This window comes from Hemitrygon akajei, chromosome 5 (genome assembly GCF_048418815.1).
Source record: "Hemitrygon akajei chromosome 5, sHemAka1.3, whole genome shotgun sequence".
Classification (NCBI taxonomy): Eukaryota; Metazoa; Chordata; class Chondrichthyes; order Myliobatiformes; family Dasyatidae; genus Hemitrygon; species Hemitrygon akajei.
The window spans coordinates 100,061,555-100,081,506 of NC_133128.1; the positions used below are offsets into that span (position 1 = coordinate 100,061,555).

At 44.7% G+C, this 19,952-nt stretch overlaps 1 protein-coding gene across 6 annotated transcripts in view; it reads right to left on the minus strand.

Annotated features, from left to right (window-relative positions):
- Positions 1 to 282: 282 nt before the first annotated feature.
- hspbap1 (hspb associated protein 1) overlaps positions 283 to 19,952 on the minus strand; it is a 290,867-nt gene continuing 271,197 nt past the window's right edge. For all 6 annotated transcript variants that reach the window (XM_073046143.1, XM_073046144.1, XM_073046139.1 and 3 more), the window contains one exon: positions 283 to 927. In XM_073046143.1, the coding sequence (XP_072902244.1) occupies positions 439 to 927 (489 nt within the window). In that variant the 3' untranslated portion in view covers positions 283 to 438. The remainder of the gene's footprint in view (positions 928 to 19,952) is intronic.

A 19,952-nucleotide genomic window follows, 5' to 3' on the forward strand; every position in this document is an offset into this window, starting at 1 on the left:
AGGACTATAGGTAAGCCTAGTAATTTCTAAGGTTCAGCACAACTTTGTGGGCCGAAGGGCCACAAATTGTGCTGTAGGTTTTCTACGTTTCTAAGTTTACAATGGTGATGTGGAGAAGAGCATCTCTGAATGCACAACACATTGAACTTTGAAGTGGGTGGGCTACAGCAGAAGACCATAGTAGCCACTGAGTGTATGCTATATGTAGTTGGATAATAAATTTACTTTGAACTTTGAATGAAGCAGATTGAGAATAAAGCTGAAGTAAATGATCGAACACAATTGTACTGAATATTGGGGCAGGTTTAAGGACTCCCATGTTTTACTTGGTTATTTGCACACCATGCAGAATATTTTTAATAACATAGATATGTGGAGACACTTTCTTATTAATGATAAATTTCTAAAAACACAAGTAACATTAATGATTGGGTGACACTAATGAGAATAATGCCTACCCAGCAGAATCTCAGTCATTAATTGAATGACGTCAGGATGGACCAAGCAGTTTAGTAAATCATCAGTGGATATTAATCTCCTAACATTGTCAGCAGGTTTGGAATCACAGTCCAAACTGCACTGTTTAGCTTCCAATCTGCTGGCCAGAGACAGGTCACCAGATGTGCTGGAAACTGAGTCCTCTTCTAGAGCAGCAGCTACCTGCTTAACAGGAACCAGGTTAGGTCCAATACAGATGCTGGCGCTCAGGCCAGCTTTAGTTTCTGCAAGTTTCCCTCGTCCATTCTTGGCTGCAAATTCTGCAGGTTCTGAATTAGCTTTTCTTTTTTTCGGAAGGCCAGAGGAAAGCTGAACTGACTGATCTCTTCCTTTTGTGCAGCTGGCTGGATGCATCTTGTCGTTATCTAAACAGGATTGAACTGCAAGGTTGACATAGTGTAGGTTTGTTTCATACGATGTGACAGCACCCTACACACACACAGAAAAAAAATAGAATGAATATATAGAATTGTAAATGTGCACAGCCATTGTTTGGTCTGCTCCCACTCATATATTGGGCCTCTTATTTATTTATTTTATTTAGCGATACAGCACAGAACAGGCCCTTTCAGCCCAATGAGCCACACGGTAGCCTAAATACAGGATCATGTACATTGACCAATTAACCGACTGACCGATTAATTCTTTGGACTGTTGGAGGAAGCTTACGCGGTCACAGGGAGAATGTACAAACTCCTTACAGACAGCGGTGAAATTGACCTCTGCCCTGAGCTGTAATAGTGTTGCGCTAACTGCTACAGTACCTTGGACAACAGTGAAATTGAACTCCACTCCGATCTGTAATAATGTTGTGCTAACTGCTACACTACCTTGGACAGCTACCTTGGCACTCTTATTTAAGAAAGTATATGCTGGCATTGCAGAGGGTCCAGAGCACATTCAGTGAATGATCCTGGGAATTTCGAGAGGACTGGAATATAAAAGCAAAATGCAATGTTGAGGCTTTATAAAACACAGGTGAGGCCATACTGGGAGGATTGTGAGCAGTTTTGGACTCCTTATCTTAGAAAGGATGTGCTGAAACTGGATGAAGGATGTTCATGAAAATGACTCCAGGATTATACAGCTTGTTATACAAAGAACATTTGATGGCTCAGGGCCTGTATTTTCTGGAATTCAGAAGAATGAGGGGTAACCTCACCGAATGGTGAAAGGCCTTGAAAGAGTGGATGTGGAGAGGATGTCTTTTTAGAACAGAGATGAGGAAGAATTTCTTTAGCCAGAGGACAGTGAATCAGTGGAATTCTTTGCCACAGGCAGCTGTATCTTTATGTATATTTAAGGCACATGTTGATAGATTCTTAATTGGTCAGGGCATGAAGGGATACAGGGAGAAGGCAGGAGACTGGGGCTGAGAGGAAAACTGGAGAGCAGACTCAACGGGCCAAATGGCCTAATTCTGCTCTTATAGGTTAAGTAGGAGGAGCTCCAGGCTTGTACTCACTGAAGTTTAGAAGAATGAAGGGCAAATCTCACTGAAACCTATCGAATATTGAAAGGCCTCGATAGAATGGATATGGAGAAGATGTTTCCTATAGTTGGGGAGTTTAGGACTGGAGGGCACAGCCTCAGACTAGAAAGACATCCCTCTAGAATAGTGATTAGGAGTAATTTCTTTAGCCAAATGGTGGTGAATCTGTGGAATTTATTATTACATACGGCTATGGAGGCCAAGTCATTTGAAATATTTAAAGCGTAGATTGATAGGTTCTTGATTTGTAAGGAAGTAAAAGTTACGGGGAGAAGGCAGGAGAATGGGTTTGAGAGTGATAATACATCAGCCATGATGGAATGGTGGAGCTGATTCAATGGGGCAAATGGCATAATTCTGTTCCTATATCTTATATGCTTTATGTCACTGCTTTACCTTCAGCAATTCTCACACCTTCCTGTGATACCTGTAGCATTATTGCTCTTTCATCATCTCCCTCTCTGCCCAAACACAAAAATGAAAGAAATAAAAATCTGAAAGGGTTACTTGCTTGCACCTCCAGTTCAAAATATCGCACTAGGAGTTCAAAGTCAAAGTTGAATGTATTGTCATATACTCAAGTACAATGAAAAAGTTATCTACAATGAGAAACTAGCATAGGTAAAATGAAAACCTTTAACTTGAACATAGAGTACTACAGCAGAAATGGGCCTTCCAGCCCTTCTAGTTGGTGCAGTACAATTATTTACCCCACACCAAGACCATACCCTCCATACTTCTTCCATCCATGTACTTACTCAAATTTCTTTTAAATGTTTCAGTCATCCACCACTTCGGCTGGCAGCTCATTCCCCACACTCACCAGCCTCTGAGTGAAGAAGCTCCCCCTCAGGTTCACCTTAAATATTCACCTTTCAGTCTTGGCCTAAGACCTCTATTTCCAGTCTCACTCAACCAGAGGGGAAAATGTCTGCTTGCATTTACTCTCTCTATAGAGGATGGCACAGTAACATAGTGGTTAGTGTACAGCACTACAGAGCCAGCGACAGGGGTTCAATTCCCGTTGTTGTCTGTAAGTCGTTTGTATGATCTCCCCGTGACAATGTGGGTTTCCTCCAGGTACTCTCTGTGCCTCCCTGATCATTATTACAAGGGGTGATTCTTGTAACAAAGTCCTCACCTATTCAAACTTTCCCTATAAGTTAGGTCCTGAGTCCTGGCAACATCCTTGGAATTTTTCTCTGTACTCTTTTAATTTTATTGATAACTTCCTGAAAGTAGGTGATTGGAAATGCACACAATACTCCATTAGGCCTCACCAATATCTTAATGTAACTTCAACATATATAACTCAATATAAATATATATCTCAATACGCTGAATTACAATGAAAAGCTTCACCACATGAACCCTCAACATTACCAATCCAAACTCATCTTTATGAAACATTTCCTTTCAGTTCACATGTTGTGCCATAGTTGATTTCTCTTGCAACTTTAATTCACTATCCTCTTCCTATTTTAACCTCTCAACCTGTTGCAATGACACCTAATGCAAGATCAGGAGAAGGTATCTCATCATCTAGTGACTTGGCAGCACATTCAGCAATTTCAGACTGTATCCAGCATGGTCCAAGGAACATTCTCTGGCCAACATCTTGGAAGTGAATCAGCGTGACTATGATTCTGGACCTGTTGGTGATGACAGGACACTTGCAGGATTTTGTGAATAAAACATACAAGAGTTGTTTTATGCGCTCAACAAAAGCCACAGCCCTTTACTTCCATTTCAAGTAAACCCAAAGCAGTCATCTTACATTGACTTCATTACAACAGATACCACTTCTTAATGTGAACACAATAATTCAGTGAGGGTATTTGTGATTATGTACAACAGTTACTATTATGAACAGTAAGTCTCATCTGTCAACCATTATATTACCTACACTGGAAAGTGGCCAGTGAGTGAGTGGGCCAGTGAAGGAGTGGAGATTTGAGGCTTTGACTCGAGAGGCTTCGACAAGAAGAGGCGGAGGATGAGCTTGTTCCCAGTTAGTCTTTACAATGCCTCCTGAGACAGTGATGTGCCTCTCCTGTGAGATGTGGCAGTCTTGGGGGAACTCCCCTCTCCCGCAGAGTTACATCTGCCAGAAGTGCTTGCGTCTGGGCGATCTGGAAGACCGTGTGAGGAATCTGGAGCAGCAGCTGGATGACCTTTGACTCATAAAGGAGAATGAGGCAGTCATAGATGAGAGCTACAGGGAGGTACTCACACCTAGGCTGCTGGAAGCAGGTTGTTGGGTGGCAGTCTGAGGGGGGAAAGCGAAGGAGAGTAGACAGGTAGTGCAGAGCATCCCTGTAGCCATTCCCCTGAATAATAAGTTTACCGTTCTGGATGCTGTTGGCGAGGATGACTGACCAGGTGTGAGCCACGGTGGCAGGGCCTCTGGCACTGAGTCTGACCCTGTGGTGCAGAAGGATGGGACGGAGTAGAGGAGAGCTGTCGTCATTGGAGACTCTATAGTCAGGGGAGCAGACAGGAGATTTTGAGGACGTGAGAAGGACACCCATGGTTTGTTGCCTCCCAGGTGCCAGGGTCTGGGATGTCTCTGACCGGCTGCATGACATCCTGGTACGAGAGGGAAAGCAACCAGAAGTCATGATACATGTTGGTACCAACGACATAAGCAAGAAGAGGGATGAGGTCCTGAAGTGTGAGTTTCGGGAACTAGGCAGAAGGCTGAAGAACAGGACCTCAAGGGTGGCGTTCTCAGGATTGTTGCCAGTACTACATGATAGTGACGGTAAGAATTAGAGGAGATGGCAGTTGAATGTGTGGCTGAGGAGTTGGTGCAGGGGGCAGGGTTTTAGATTTTTGGACCATTGGGATCTCTTCTGGGGAAGGTGGGACCTGTACAGATTGGATGGGTTGCACCTGAACTCGAGGGGGAGCAATATCCTTGCAGGTAGGTTTGCTCGCATGGTTCGGGAGGGTTTAAACTAATTTGCAAGGGGGATGAGACCCAGAGTGATAGAGTAGTGAAAGAAGTGCACGGAGTAAAGCCACATCTAACATATGGAGAGGTTTTGAGGAAAGAGAAGCAGAACAAAGGGTGTAAAGGTAGTAAGGTAGAAGGACTAAAGTGTGTGTACTTCAATGCAAGAAGCATCAGGAACAAAGGTGATGAACGGAGAGCTTGGATACATACATGGAATTATGATGTAGTGGCAATTACGGAGACTTGGCTGGCACCAGGGCAGGAATGGATTCTCAATATTCCTGGATTTCAGTGCTTTAAAAGGGATAGAAGGGGGGGGGGAGGGAGGAGGGGTGGCATTACTGGTCAGGGTTACTATTACAGCTGCAGAAAGGGCAGGTAACGTAGCAGGATCCTCTTTTGAGTCAGTATGGGTGGAAGTCAGGAACAGGAAGGGAGCAGTTACTCTACTTGGGGGTATTCTATAGGCCCCCTGGTAGCAGCAGAGATACCAAAGAACAGATTGGGAGGCAGATTTTGGAAAGGTGCAGAAATAACAGGGCTGTTATCATGGATGACTTTAACTTCCCTAAGATGGTAGTGTGATATTAATATGCAGCAGCCTCTCCGGACTCTGGATTGGGGATTGCCAAACGTTATGTGGATTTTCTAGTGTAGTCTGTTTTGTCATATGCTTTTGTGATATCATTCTGGAGGAACGTTGTCTCATTTTTTAACTGCATTGCATTTGTGGTTTCTAAATGACAATAAACTGAATCTGAATTGATTGGACCTTGATTAGTTCCAAGGGTTTAGATGGGGCAGTTTGTTAAGTGTGTCCAGGATGGATTCCTGTCACAGTATGTTGACAGGCCGACTAGGGGGAATGCCATACTAGATCTAGTATTAGGTAACAAACCAGGTCAGGTCACAGACCTGTCAGTGGGTGAGCATCTGGGGGACAGTGATCACTGCTCCCTGGCCTTTAGCATTATCATGGAAAAGGACAGAATCAGAGAGGACAGGAAAATTTTTGATTGGGAAAGGGCAAATTATGAGGCTATAAGGCTAGAACTTGCAGGTGTGAATTGGGATGATGTTTTTGCAGGGAAATGTACTATGGACATGTGGATGATGTTTAAGGATCTCTTGCAGGATGTTAGGGATAAATTTGTCCCGGTGAGGAAGATAAAGAATGGTAGGATGAGGGAACCATGGGTGACAAGTGAAGTGGAAAATCTAGTCAGGTGGAAGAAGGCAGCATACATGAGGTTTATGAAGCAAGGGTCAGATGGGTCTACTTAGGAATATAGGGTAGTAAGAAAGGAGCTTAAGAAGGGGCTGAGAAGAGCAAGAATGGGGCATGAGAAGGCCTTGGCGAGTAGGGTAAAGGAAAACCCCAAGGCATTCTACAATTATGTGAAGAACAAAAGGATGACGGGAGTGAAGGTAGGATCGATTAGAGATAAAGTGGGAAGATGTGCCTGGAGGCTGTGGAAGTGAGCGAGGTCCTCAATGAATACTTCTCTTCAGTATTCACCACTTGATGACGGTGAGGACAATATGAGTGAGGTTGATGTTCTGAAGCATGTTGATATTAAGGGAGAGGAGGTGTTGGAGTTGTTAAAATACATTAGGATGGATAAGTCCCCGGGGCCTGATGGAATGTTCCCCAGGCTGCTCCACGAGGCGAGGGAAGAGATTGCTGAACCTCTGGCTAGGATTTTTATGTCCTCATTGTCCACGGGAATGGTACCAGAGGATTGGAGGGAGGCGAATGTTGTCCCCTTGTTCAAAAAAGGTAGTAGGGATAGTCTGGGTAATTATAGACCAGTGAGCCTTACGTCTGTGGTGGGAAAGCTGTTGGAAAAGATTCTTAGAGAGAGGATCTATGGGCATTTAGAGAATCATGGTCTGATCAGGGACAGTCAGCATGGCTTTGTGAAGGGCAGATCATGCCTAACAAGCCTGATAGAGTTCTTTGAGGAGGTGACCAGATATATAGATGAGGGTAGTGCAGTGGGTGTGATCTACATGGATTTTAGTAAGGCATTTGACAAGGTTCCACACGGTAGGCTTATTCAGAAAGTCAGAAGGCATGGGATCCAGGGAAGTTTGGCCAGGTGGATTCAGAATTGGCTTGCCTGCAGAAGGCAGAGGGTTATGGTGGAGGGAGTACATTCAGATTGGAGGGTTGTGACTAGTGGTGTCCCACAAGGATCTGTTCTGGGACCTCTACTTTTCATGATTTTTATTAACAACCTGGATGTGGGGCTGGAAGGGTGGGTTGGCAAGTTTGCAGATGACACAAAGGCTGGTAGTGTTGTAGATAGTGTAGAGGGTTGTCGAAGGTTGCAGAGAGACATTGATAGGATGCAGAAGTGGGCTGAGAAGTGGCAGATGGAGTTCAACCCAGAGAAGTGTGAGGTGGTACACTTTGGAAGGACAAACTCCAAAGCAGAGTACAAAGTAAATAGCAGGATACTTAATAGTGTGGAGGAGCACAGGGATCTGGGGGTACATGTCCACAGATCCCTGAAAGTTGTCTCACAGGTAGATAGCGTAGTTAAGAAAGCTTATGGGGTGTTAGCTTTCATAAGTAGAGGGGTAGAGTTTAAGAGACGCGATGTAATGATGCAGCTCTATAAAACTCTAGTTAGGCCACACTTGGAGTACTGTGTCCAGTTCTGGTTGCCTCACTATAGGAAGGATGTGGAAGCATTGGAAAGGGTACAGAGGAGATTTACCAGGATGCTGCCTGGTTTAGAGAGTATGGATTATGATCAGAGATTAAGGGAGCTACGGCTTTACTCTTTGGAGAGGAGGAGGATGAGAGGAGACATGATAGAGGTGTACAAGATATTAAGAGGAATAGACAGAGTGGACAGCCAGCACCTCTTCCCCAGGGCACCACTGCTCAGTACAAGAGGACGTGGCTGTAAGGTAATGGGAGGGAAGTTCAAGGTGGATATTAGAGGAAGGTTTTTCACTCAGAGAGTGGTTGGTGCGTGGAATGCAGTGCCTGAGTCAATGGTGGAGGCAGATGCACTAGTGAAGTTTAAGAGACTATTAGACAGGTATATGGAGGAATTTAAGGTGGGGGGGGTTATATGGGAGGCAGGGTTTGAGGGTCAGCACAACATTGTGGGCCGAAGGGCCTGCAATGTGCTGTACTATTCTATGTTCTAAATCCCCCAGTACTGTGAGTCTGTCTGCAGCTCGAATGGCTTGGGCCCTGTGTTGCTTGGTTGGATTAGCAGCAGGTGTCCCTGGCTCATCATGTTGTGATGCCAGGAGACTGGCTGTGGAACCACCCAGGTCTTGGTGGGCTGGCTGAAGTGATCTACAGAAATGCTTTCAGGTTTAACCTTCCCATCTACAGCAAGTCTTTTTGCCCTGTCCAAAACACAGATAGGGCCATTGTAAGGGGGATTAAGGGGGTGTTGATATGCATCATGATGGGCAAAAATGAACAAGGTAGAACACAGGTCAACTGGAACTGAGGAGTGCTGTACACCATGATGGAAGGTAGGAATAGGAGTAAAAGAATTGAGTTTACTGAGGAGAGCAGAATGCTGCTGACTTGCAGACCAGCTGAGGAATAAATCCACCTGGCAAGCAACTCAGCTGTGAGGGACTGCAGGTCCTCCTTTGGAGCTGTTCTGAGCCCAAGCAGAACCCACAGGACAGGATCGTGCCAACAATTGTCTGTCAAGGAGGCCCTCAGAGCAGCTTTTAAGGAATGGTGAAACAGCTTGTACAGGCTTTGAACTGTGGGTGATACGCTGTGGTGTGAATCAATTTAACACCACGGTTCTGGGCCATTGCAGTCCAGAGGTCTGGCATGAATTGGGGACTGCGAAGGGAAGAAATATCAGATAGGGTGACAAACCAAGCAACTCAGGTGTTGATTAATGCCCATGCCACGTCCAAAGCAGTCATCAACACGAGAGAGACAACTTCTGGCCACCTGGTGGTATGGTCCATCATGGTAAGGAGATGTGTGGAACAGTTGGGGCTGGAAGAGGACCAACAAGGTTCACAAGGACATGATGAAAATGTTGCTCAGGGACCCTGAAAGGTGCTAATGCTGCTCAAACTTCATGGTTAATTTTCACTACTGACACACAACATAGGCTGCACTCCAATGCACATCTTTCCTAAGACCATGTCAGAAACTTTAAAGCAGTCAGTTTCTGTGAAGGTTCCCCACCTGTATATGAGAGGACATGATTGGAGTTAAAAACAGTATGCCCCCAGTTTGCAGGCACTATGGGGTGAGAGCAACCAGTCGAGACATTGTACAGGAGAGAAACTCCTGTGTCCCTGAACTTGATGTCAGCCAACCACAGGTCCGAGACTGCTGAACCTCTGGGTCAGTAGCTTGGTTCACTACCATGTCGGCATAGTCAACCTCGCCGTGTATGGCAGCTATAGCAGGACATGAGAGGCAATCAGCCACAGCATTATCTTTGCCCTGGATCCAAAATGTAGGCCAGATGGAATTGCTGACGTGCAGAACAAGGGTCTGACGGTATGGCCATCGTGTGCATAAGCGGTTTGTGTAGAAAATGAAAATAGGGGATGGCCAGATAGAGACCGAGAAGCTCATGGTCAAACTTCTTCTCAAGGAGCAGAGATGCAGCTGAAAAAGGTGAGCAGTTACCAAACGTCTCCAATGCACATGCACAACATGGTCTGAGGTGTCAGTAGGTACATTGCGGAGCAAGTGTGCCAATAGGGTCACGTTTCAAGGAGCTCATTTGGTGTTGTCAAATTCTCTGGTCATGTCTGCTGACCACTCAAGCATGCAATTAGCAGCACGCCTTTATAGGCACTATACAATGGGAGCATAAGTTCAGCAGCTCACAGAATGAAACAGTGAAGGAAATTCACCATACTTAAGACTTTTTACAGTGCTTTGGTAGTTTGGAGCAGTGCCAAGTCCATAATAGTGGTGACTTTTGACAGTGGGATGGCCGAAAAGTCAATAGCAGACTACTCGAACTGGCATTTAGCAGGGTTAATAATCAACCCATACTGGCATAAGCACCTGGAAAGTGTGCAGAGATGTGATGTGTTTGGTTTTGGATGTGCTGGTGATAAGTAAACGAAAAGAAAATCTAAGTCTTTTAACATCAGTCGCAGAAAATTCTGAGCTGCCTTCTCAGCCCAAATGACATGTGCAGAAACTCCAACAGGCCAAATAGGTCCGAACAGTAGTTTTGGGAGCATTCTCATCGTAAACCAGCACCAGATTGTAGCCCTAAGTGCACTTTAGAAAAAAATTAGCTTTCCAACTAACCATGATGAAAAGACTTGAATATGTCGGATTGAGTAATAAATCAGGGGTGGCGGGCTTGTTAAGGTGGAGGTAATTGGCACATGGACAGCAACCACCATTGGGCTTAGGGACCACGTGGGCGGTTGAAGGCCAAGGGCTGTTCGATCTGCATACAATGCAAGGCATTTCCACGTTAGCAAACTCAGCCTTCAGGCTGATCAGCTTTTCTGGGTCCAGCCTATATGCATGGTGGTGGACCAGCAAACCAGTTGTGGAATTGTGGCGCTCAGCCCCGTGCTTTGTGACTGGAGTGGAAAATATGGGCTTGGTGAGGTTTGGGAATTCGCCCGGCAGATGATGAATTCACATGTAGTGGTGTATGTGTTGGACAGGATCATCGTGGGTAACATACCAGGGCAAAGTCCTCTGCGTCCACAAGCCGACCGTTCTTAAGATTTACTAACAGCCCTTTGGCACACAGGAAATTAGCGCTGAGCAGGGGTCCAGCAACTTTATCTAACCCAAAGTCCCATGTGTAACATCATCCATTGAAGCAGAACATTATGCCTCATGTCCCATATGTTTGGATCCTGATGTCGTTGACGGCCTCCAGCTATGATCTGTCACTCTCGGCCTCAAAGGCAATGGACAATGCTGACAGCACACTCACTTGTACACCTATGTCACACAGAAACCGTCTTCCTGAAAAGGTGTCTGCAAAGAACAATAAACAACTCTTGGCAGCTGGAACCCTTGGTGTTCACAGACCTCTGATGTCCTGATGCACTGGCACCATCGAAGTTGCATGGCAGTCGGCACTTGGAGTCCTTGCCGAAGCGTTCATGGGAAAAACATAGACCCGGTGTTGTCTGGTACAGAGCCACAGGTGTGAGTTTGCTGGAGACTCTGCTGCCTGGGCTCATTGAAACAAGAGGAACGATGCACCTCTGCCTGGCTAAGGGTAGACTATCGCCCATTTTAGAAGATTCCCTATAGTCCTTCACAAGTGTAGTAATGAGGAATGTGCGAACTTGATCAGGCATTTACAATATAGACAATAGACAACAGGTGCAGAAGTAGACCATTCGGCCCTTCGAGCCTGCACCGCCATTTTCAGATCATGGCTGATCAATTCCTATCAATACCCAGTTCCTGCCTTGTCCCCATATCCCTTGATTCCCCTATCCATAAGATACCTATCTAGCTCCTTCCTGAAAGCATCCAGAGAACTGGCCTCCACTACCTTCCGAGGCAGTGCATTCCAGACCCCCACAACTCTCTGGGAGAAGAAGTTTTTCCTTAACTCTGTCCTAAATGACCTACCCCTTATTCTCAAACCATGCCCTCTGGTACTGGACTCTCCCAGCATCCGGAACATATTTCCTGCCTCTATCTTGTCCAATCCCTTAATAATCTTATATGTTTCAATCAGATCCCCTCTCAATCTCCTTAATTCCAGCGTGTACAAGCCCAGTCTCTCTAACCTCTCTGCGTAAGACAGTCCAGACATCCCAGGAATTAACCTCGTGAATCTACGCTGCACTTCCTCTACAGCCAGGATGTCCTTCTTTAACCCTGGAGACCAAAACTGTACACAATACTCCAGGTGTGGTCTCACCAGGGCTCTGTACAAATGCAAGAGGATTTCATTGCTCTTGTAATCAATTCCCTTTGTAATAAAGGCCAACATTCCATTAGCCTTCTTCACTGCCTGCTGCACTTGCTCATTCACCTTCAGTGACTGATGAACAAGGACTCCGAGATCTCTTTGTATTACTCCCTTACCCAACTCTATACCATTCAGATAATAATCTGCCTTCCTGTTCTTACTCCCAAAGTGGATAACCTCACACTTATTCACATTAAACGCCATCTGCCAAGTATCTGCCCACTCACCCAGCCTATCCAAGTCACCCTGAATTCTCCTAACATCCTCATCACATGTCACACTGCCACCCAGCTTAGTATCATCAGCAAATTTGCTGATGTTATTTTCTATGCCTTCATTCAAATCGTTAACGTAAATGGTAAACAGCTGTGGTCCCAATACCGAGCCCCTGTGGCACCCCACTAGTCATCACCGGCCATTCCGAGAAACACCCATTCACTGCTACCCTTTGCTTTCTATCTGCCAACCAGTTTTCTATCCATGTCAATGCCTTCCCCCCGATGCCCTGAGCTTTGATTTTTCCCACCAATCTTCTATGTGGGACCTTATCAAATGCCTTCTGAAAATCGAGGTACACTACATCCACTGGATCTCCCCCGTCTAACTTCCTGGTTACATCCTCGAAAAACTCCAACAGATTAGTCAAGCATGATTTACCCTTGGTAAATCCATGCTGGCTCGGCCCAATCCTATCACTGCTATCTAGATATGCCACTATTTCATCCTTAATAATGGACTCTAGCATCTTCCCCACCACCGATGTCAGGCTGACAGGTCGATAGTTCTCTGTTTTCTCCCTCCCTCCTTTCTTAAAAAGTGGGATAACATTAGCCATTCTCCAATCCTCAGGGACTGATCCTGAATCTAAGGAACATTGGAAAATGATTACCAATGCATCTGCAATTTCCAGGGCCACCTTCTTTAGTACCCTAGGGTGCAGACCATCTGGACCTGGGGATTTGTCAGCCTTCAGTCCCATCAGTCTTCTCATCACCGTTTCCTTCCGAATGTCAATCTGTTTCATTTCCTCTGTTACCCTATGTCCTTGGCCCATCCATACATCTGGGAGATTGCTTGTGTCTTCCTTAGTGAAAACAGATCTAAAGTACTCATTAAATTCTTCTGCCATTTCTCTGTTTCCCATAACAATTTCACCCAATTCATTCTTCAAGGGCCCAACGTTGTTCTTAACTATCTTCTTTCTCTTCACATATCTAAAAAAGCTTTTGCTATCTTCCTTTATATTCCTGGCTAGCTTGCGTTTGTACCTCATTTTTTCTCCCCGTATTGTCTTTTTAGTTAAGTTCTGTTGTTCCTTAAACACTTCCCAATCATCTGTCCTCCCACTCACCTTAGCTCTGTCATATTTCCTTTTTTTTAATGCTATGCAATCTCTGACTTCCTTTGTCAACCACTGTGGCCCCTTTCCCCCCTTTGAATCCTTCCTTCTCTGGGGGATAAAGAGCTCTTTAAAAATAAAACAAGGATGGTAATTGCCAGGAGAGATAGCAAGTGGTTTATTTGGTCTGAAGGCCTAGTGCCACCTAAGCCGGGCAAGGCTCACACACAGACAGTCCAAAAATCTGTAATAGGTTAGTTTTCAGAGTGACATATTTATCACGTGTAGGCAAGTTTTCTAGTCGACTCACCACTCTGCGTGCAGTGGAACTACTTAGTGATGCTATAATATAGTAAAATTTCGTATTGTCTGCAGTGATTTCTTACAGCATGAACTGGACTTCTGTCTGTGTAAACCAAAACTATGGCAGCTTCAAAGAAACTGTGTTGGTCGATATGTTGTTTAGTAACTCTGGAATCGTCCGAGAGTGTCGGGGTCATCAATGTAGGATTTTGTGAATAAAACATACGAGAATCATTTTACATGCTTAACAAAAGCTGCACCCCTTTACTTCCATTACTAATAAACCAAAAGCAGTTACACTGACATCATTATGTCAGACACCATCTCTTACAGGAACACAACAACTCAATGATGGTGTTTGTGAATTATGTATAACAGTTTCTATTATGAACAATATGTGTCATCTGTCACCCATTTCATTACCCTCTACTCTCATGTCCACTGATGAGAAACTGCTTTCTGCACTCTGTGACTGAGATTCAGTTCTCCATTTCTCTTTAATCTCTTTTGGTAACTCCAGATTTGTATTCACACCTCCTTCAGTTAGTCATTGAATGTTATCATGCTCTTTTCACCAGCACCATTGCCATTTGCAATGTTCAATCTCTCCTCCCTTCCAGATAATCACAGACCTTCTCCTTTATTCTCTCTGCAACTGAGAACAGGTTTTCACTAATTTTTTACACCTGTAAGTGGAGATCATTGTTCACATTCTTGCTCTACATTCTTTCTTGCTCTACAGAATCACGAATTCTTGCTACCATTTATATTAGCTAATTAGCACAAATTTGGAATTAATTATCAAACACTTTGATACGTAGAATCACAGAAATTTACAGCACAGGAAGTTGCTACATTTCATTTTGTTGGCCTTTATTAGATCATGGCTAATATGAAACAGCCACACATTGCCAACTGTATTTCTCATGAATGCAGCATGAACACATCCATGTTAAATGTGAACTCTCACTCTGGGTTGGCAATGTACAGGTCATTTGGGTAAGAAAACCTCATATTTTTGGATGCAATTGCACTGCAGAGAAAGTTCATAAAGTCATGGGGTTCTTCTTCGGTTGTCCATCGAAATCCGATAATGATGTCCACTCCTTTAACGGTGAGATCTTTGATGACTATACAGTCCTATCTTGGACCCACAAGCTCTATTGCAGGTGGGACATGTATTTGTGGTAGTGGTGGTAGTAATGGCAACCATGGCTGCATTTCTCCTGGCTCTCTTCTGCTGTCTTCTGGTTGTCCTTTCCATCTCCAGAATATGAACCCCGTCCCTACACAGCTGTCGCCAAGTGTTACAGTCAGCAGCAACATCCTCCAGGTCCTTGGGTCTGATCTTGCACTTCCTTAAATCATTCTTCATATGAATCTTATAGCACTTCTTCGGCCCTCCAGCTGAGCGACGACCATGATGTAGCTGGCTGTGTAACACTCTGCGGGGTAGCTGACATGGGGACATCCTTATCATGTGCCCCAGACACTGCAGCTGACGCTGGGTAATCATGGCCTCAATACTTCTGCAGTTGGTCTTTACAAGTATCTCGGTGTGAGGCACCCGCTCATGCCAGGTAATTCCCAGGATGCGCTGAAGGCAACTTATGTGGAAGCGCTTCAAGGACTTGATGTGACAGCTGTAGGTTACCCAAGCTTCACAGCTATAAAGGAGGGTGGTGACACAGACCACTTGGTAAACAGTGACCTTTGTGGAGGGATGAAGGCTCCAGTTCTGAAAGACTCTTCGCCAAAGTCTCCCAAAGGCAGCTGATGCCTGTTTAATGCAGCTCTGGATGTCAATGGTGCTATCTTCAGAGAGAATGCTCTCAGTTATTTGAAAGATGGCACTACTGACAGCTTTTCATCACCAACAGTGAAGGCAGGTAGAGTGGGTGGGACCCTGGTACTCCACTGGCAAACACACTTCTGTCTTGGTGGTGTCGACAGTCAGTCCCATCCTGCTGTATGCTCTCACCGCCACAGCAAGGACAGTCTGAAGATCCTCCGGAGTATGGGCCACACGAGCACAGTCATCTGCATACTACAGCTCCAGGAGCCCCTCTCTACGGAATTTGGTGGTTGCATGGAGCCTCCTGATGTTAAAGAGGTTGCCATCTAATCTGACGTCCACTGCCACACCGCTGCTGTCTTCAATCTCATCGTGGAGAAGCTTGGTAACACACAGGAGGAAGATGTTAAAGAGCACTGGCACTAGCACACACTCCTGCCTCACCCCTATGCATACAAGGAAGGGCTTGGACTCTTGTCCTGCTATGGTCACCCGAGCAGTCATCCCATCGTGGAACTGGTGGAGGATGTTAACAAATTTATTGGGACAACCAAACCTAAGGAGGACATCCCATAAGAGCTCTCTTTGCACAGTGTCGAATGCTTTGGAGAGGAAAAGGCCATAAATAGGTTCTGATGTTGCTTCCAGCACTTATCCTGAAGCTGCCGGGCTGTGAAGATCATGTCGATTGTGCTCCTGTTCTTCCTAAATCCACAATGCGATTCAGGCAGCATTGACTCAGTGATGTTGCTGATGACGCTCTGAAACATCACCTTAGCCAGGACCTTTCCAGCAACAGAAAGGAGTAATATGCCCCTACTATTGCCGCAGATGGCCTCGTCACCCTTGTTCTTATAAATGTCAACGATGTTTGCATTTCTCTATTGCACTGCAGAGAAAGTTCATAAAGTCATGGGGTAATACAGCACCGAAAGAGGTCCTTCGGCTGAACTCACTCATGCTGACCAACACATAGACCATAAGAGCAGAATTAGGCCATTTGGCTCTTTGAGTCTGCTCTGCTATTGCATCATGGCTGATCCAATTCTCCTTCCATCTCCCTGTATCCTTCATGCCCTGACCAATCAAGAACCTCTCAAAGCTCTGCCTTAAATAAACAAAGTCTTGGCCTCCATAACTGTAAATAGCAGAGAATTCCACAAATTCACAACTCTCTGGCTAAAGAAATTCTTCCTCATCTCCATTCTAAAAGGATGCCCCTCAATTCTGAGGCTGCGTCCTCTGGTCTTAGACTCACCCGCCATAGAAAACACCCTCTCCACATCTACTCTATCAAGGTCTTTCACCATTTGATAGATTTCAATGAGGTCACCCTTCATTCATCTGAATTCCAGTGAATACAGGCCTAGAGCCATCAAACACTCTTCATATGATAAGCTGTTCAATCCTGGAATTATTTTTGCGAAGCTTTTTTGAACCCTGTCCAGTTTCGGCACATCCTTTCTAAGATAAGGGGCAGGAAACTCCTCACAATACTCCAAATGAGGCCTCACCAGTGTTTTATAAAGTCTCAACATTATATCCATGCTTTCGTATTCTAGTCCTCTTGAATGAATGCTAACATTGCATTTGCCTTCCTCACCACAGACTCAACCTGCAAATTAACCTTTAGGGAATCTTGCACAAAGATCATCGTCTCTTTGTGCCTCAGGTTTTTGTATTTTCTCTCCATTTAGAAAACAGTCAACCCCCTCATTTCTTCAAGTGCATGACCCCCTCATTTCTTCAAGTACACTTCTCGACACTGTATTCCATCTGCCATTTCTTTGCCCATTCTCCTAATCTGTCTAAGTCCTTCTGTAGCCTTTCTGCTTCTTCAAAACTACCTGCCCTTCCTCTTACCTTCATATCATCTGCATACTATGCAACAAATCCAACAATTCCATCATCCAAATCATTGACATCTAATGTAACAAGAATTGGTCCCAAAACAGACCCTGTGGAACACCACTAATCACCAGCATCCAACCAGAGACGGTTTCCTTTATTCCCACTCTTTGCCTCCTGCCAATCAGCCACTGGTTTATTCATGCTAGAGTCTTCCCTGTAACACCATCGGATTGTAGCTTGTCTCATATAACAACTACAGCACGGAAACAGGCCATCTTGGCCCTTCTAGTCTGTGCCAAACGCTTACTCTCACCTAATCCCACTGACCCACACTCAGCCCATAACCCTCCATTCCTTTCCTGTCCATATACCTATCCAATTTTGCTTTAAATGACAATACCGAACCTGTCTCTACCACTTCTACTGGAAGCTCATTCCACACAGCTACCACTCTCTGAGTAAAGAAATTCCGTCTCATGTTACCCTTAAACTTTTGCCCCCCCAAGTCTCAACTCATGTCCTCTTGTTTGAATCTCCCCTACTCTCAATGGAAAAAGTCTATCCACGTCAACTCTATCTATCCCCCTCATAATTTTAAATACCTCTATCAAATACCTCATGTGTGACACCTTGTTAAAGGCCTTCTGAAAATCCAAATACACAACCTCGACCGATTCTCCTTTGTCTATCTTGCTTGTTGTTTCTTCACAGGATTCCAACAGATTTGTCAGGTAAGATTTTTCCTTGAGGAAACCTTGCTGACCATGGCTTATTTTATCATGTGCCTTCATCCTTAATAATTGACTCCAACATCTTCCCAACCACTGAGGTCAAACTAACTGGCCTATAATTTCCTTTCTTTTACCTCTTTCCCTTCTTGAAGACTGGAGTGACATTTGCAGTTTTCCAGTCTTCTGGAACCATTCCAGAATGTAGTGATTCTTGAAAGATCATTACTAATGCCTGCATAATCTCTTCAGCCACCTCTTTCAGTACCCTGCTGTGTACATCATCTAGTACAGGTGACTTGTCTATCTTCAGACCTTTCAATTTCCCAAGAAACTTCTCTCTAGCTATGGTAACTTCACCCACTTCATGACCCCTGATGCCTGGAACTTCCACCATACTGCTGGTGTTTTTCACAGTGAAGACTGATGCAAAATACTTACTCAGTTCATCTGCCAGTTCCTTATCCGCCATGACTACCTCTCCAGCATTATTTTCCAGCGGTCTGATATCCACTCTCACCTCTCTTTTACACTTTATGTATCTGAAGAAACTTCTGGTACCCTCTTTAATATTATTGGCTAGCTTACTTTTGTATTCCATCTTTACCTCCTGAATTACTTTTTTAATTGCCTTCTGTTGGTTTTTAAAATCTTCCCAATCCTCAAACTAATTGTTGCTCTATTATATGCCCTCTGTTTGCTTTTATGCTGGCCTTCACTCCCTTTGTCTTCCATTGTTGTGTCATCTTGCCTTTGGAATACTTCTAGCTCTTTGGGATGTATATTTCCTGTAACTTCCCAATTACTTCCAGAAATTCCAGCCATTGCTGCTCTGCTGTCATTCCTGCCAGTGTTCTTTACCAATTAATTCTGGCCAATTCCTCTTTCATGCTTCTGTAATTCACTTTATTCCACTGATATATCTGAGTTTAGCTTTTCCTTCTCAAATTTCAGGGTGAATTTGATCATGTTATGATCACTTGCCCCTAAGGGTTCTTTTACCTTGAGCTCTCTAATCAATTCTGGTTCATTCCACAACACCCAATCCAGAATAGTTGATCCTTCCATGGGCTCAACCACGAACTGCTCTAAAAAGCCATCTCATACGCACTCTAGAAACTCCCCCTTTTGGAATCCACACATAGAACAGCACAGCACCATACAGGCCCTTCAGCCCACAATGTTGTGCCAAATTTCTAATCATTTCCCTCCCACATAACCCTCAATTTTTCTTTCATCCATGTGTCTACCAAAATTAAATGCCCTCTTAAATGCCCTAATGTATCTGTCTTTACCACCAAACCTGGCAGCGTGTTCCAAACACCAACCCCTCTCTCTGTAATAAAATCTACCACTCACATGCCCCCTAATACTTTCCTAATAATTATTTATATTACCTTAAAATAATGCCCCTCAACGTGAGAGAGGGGAACCAGAATGTGGAATGGAAAAAGAAAAAAAGGGATTGGGAGAATTTACTAGATGTTAGAGAAATTGATGTTCATGCATCAGGTTGGAAGCTACCTACACAAAATATGAGGTGCTGTTCCTCCAACCCAAGTGTAGTCTCAATGCAGCAGTAGAGAAGGCCCTGGGCCATTGTGTTGGAATGGGAATTGGAAGTTCAATTAAATTGGTGGCGACCAGGATGTGATATCCGCCTTTTGAGGCAGACAGAATGAAGGTGCTCAACAAAGCTGTCCCTAATCTGCAGCAGGTCTCACCAATGCAGAGGAGGCTGCACCTGGAGCACAGGGTACGATAGATGACCCCAACAGACTCACAAGTTATTTCACCTGCAAGGACTGTTTTGTGAAGGAGCAGGTGTAATTCTTGTTCTACTTGCAGGGTTATGTGCAAGGAGATCTATGGTGAAGGAAGAGTGGACAAAGCATTCACATCGAAAGCAGAGTGTGGCAGGGAGTGGGAGGAGATGCGTTTGGTGGTAGGGTTCCATTGAAGATGGCAGAAGTTGCAAAAGTAATGTGCTGGAAATGGAGAGTCATGGGGTGGTAAGTAAGGACAAGGGGTGATAGTGATGGGAGGATGAAGTGA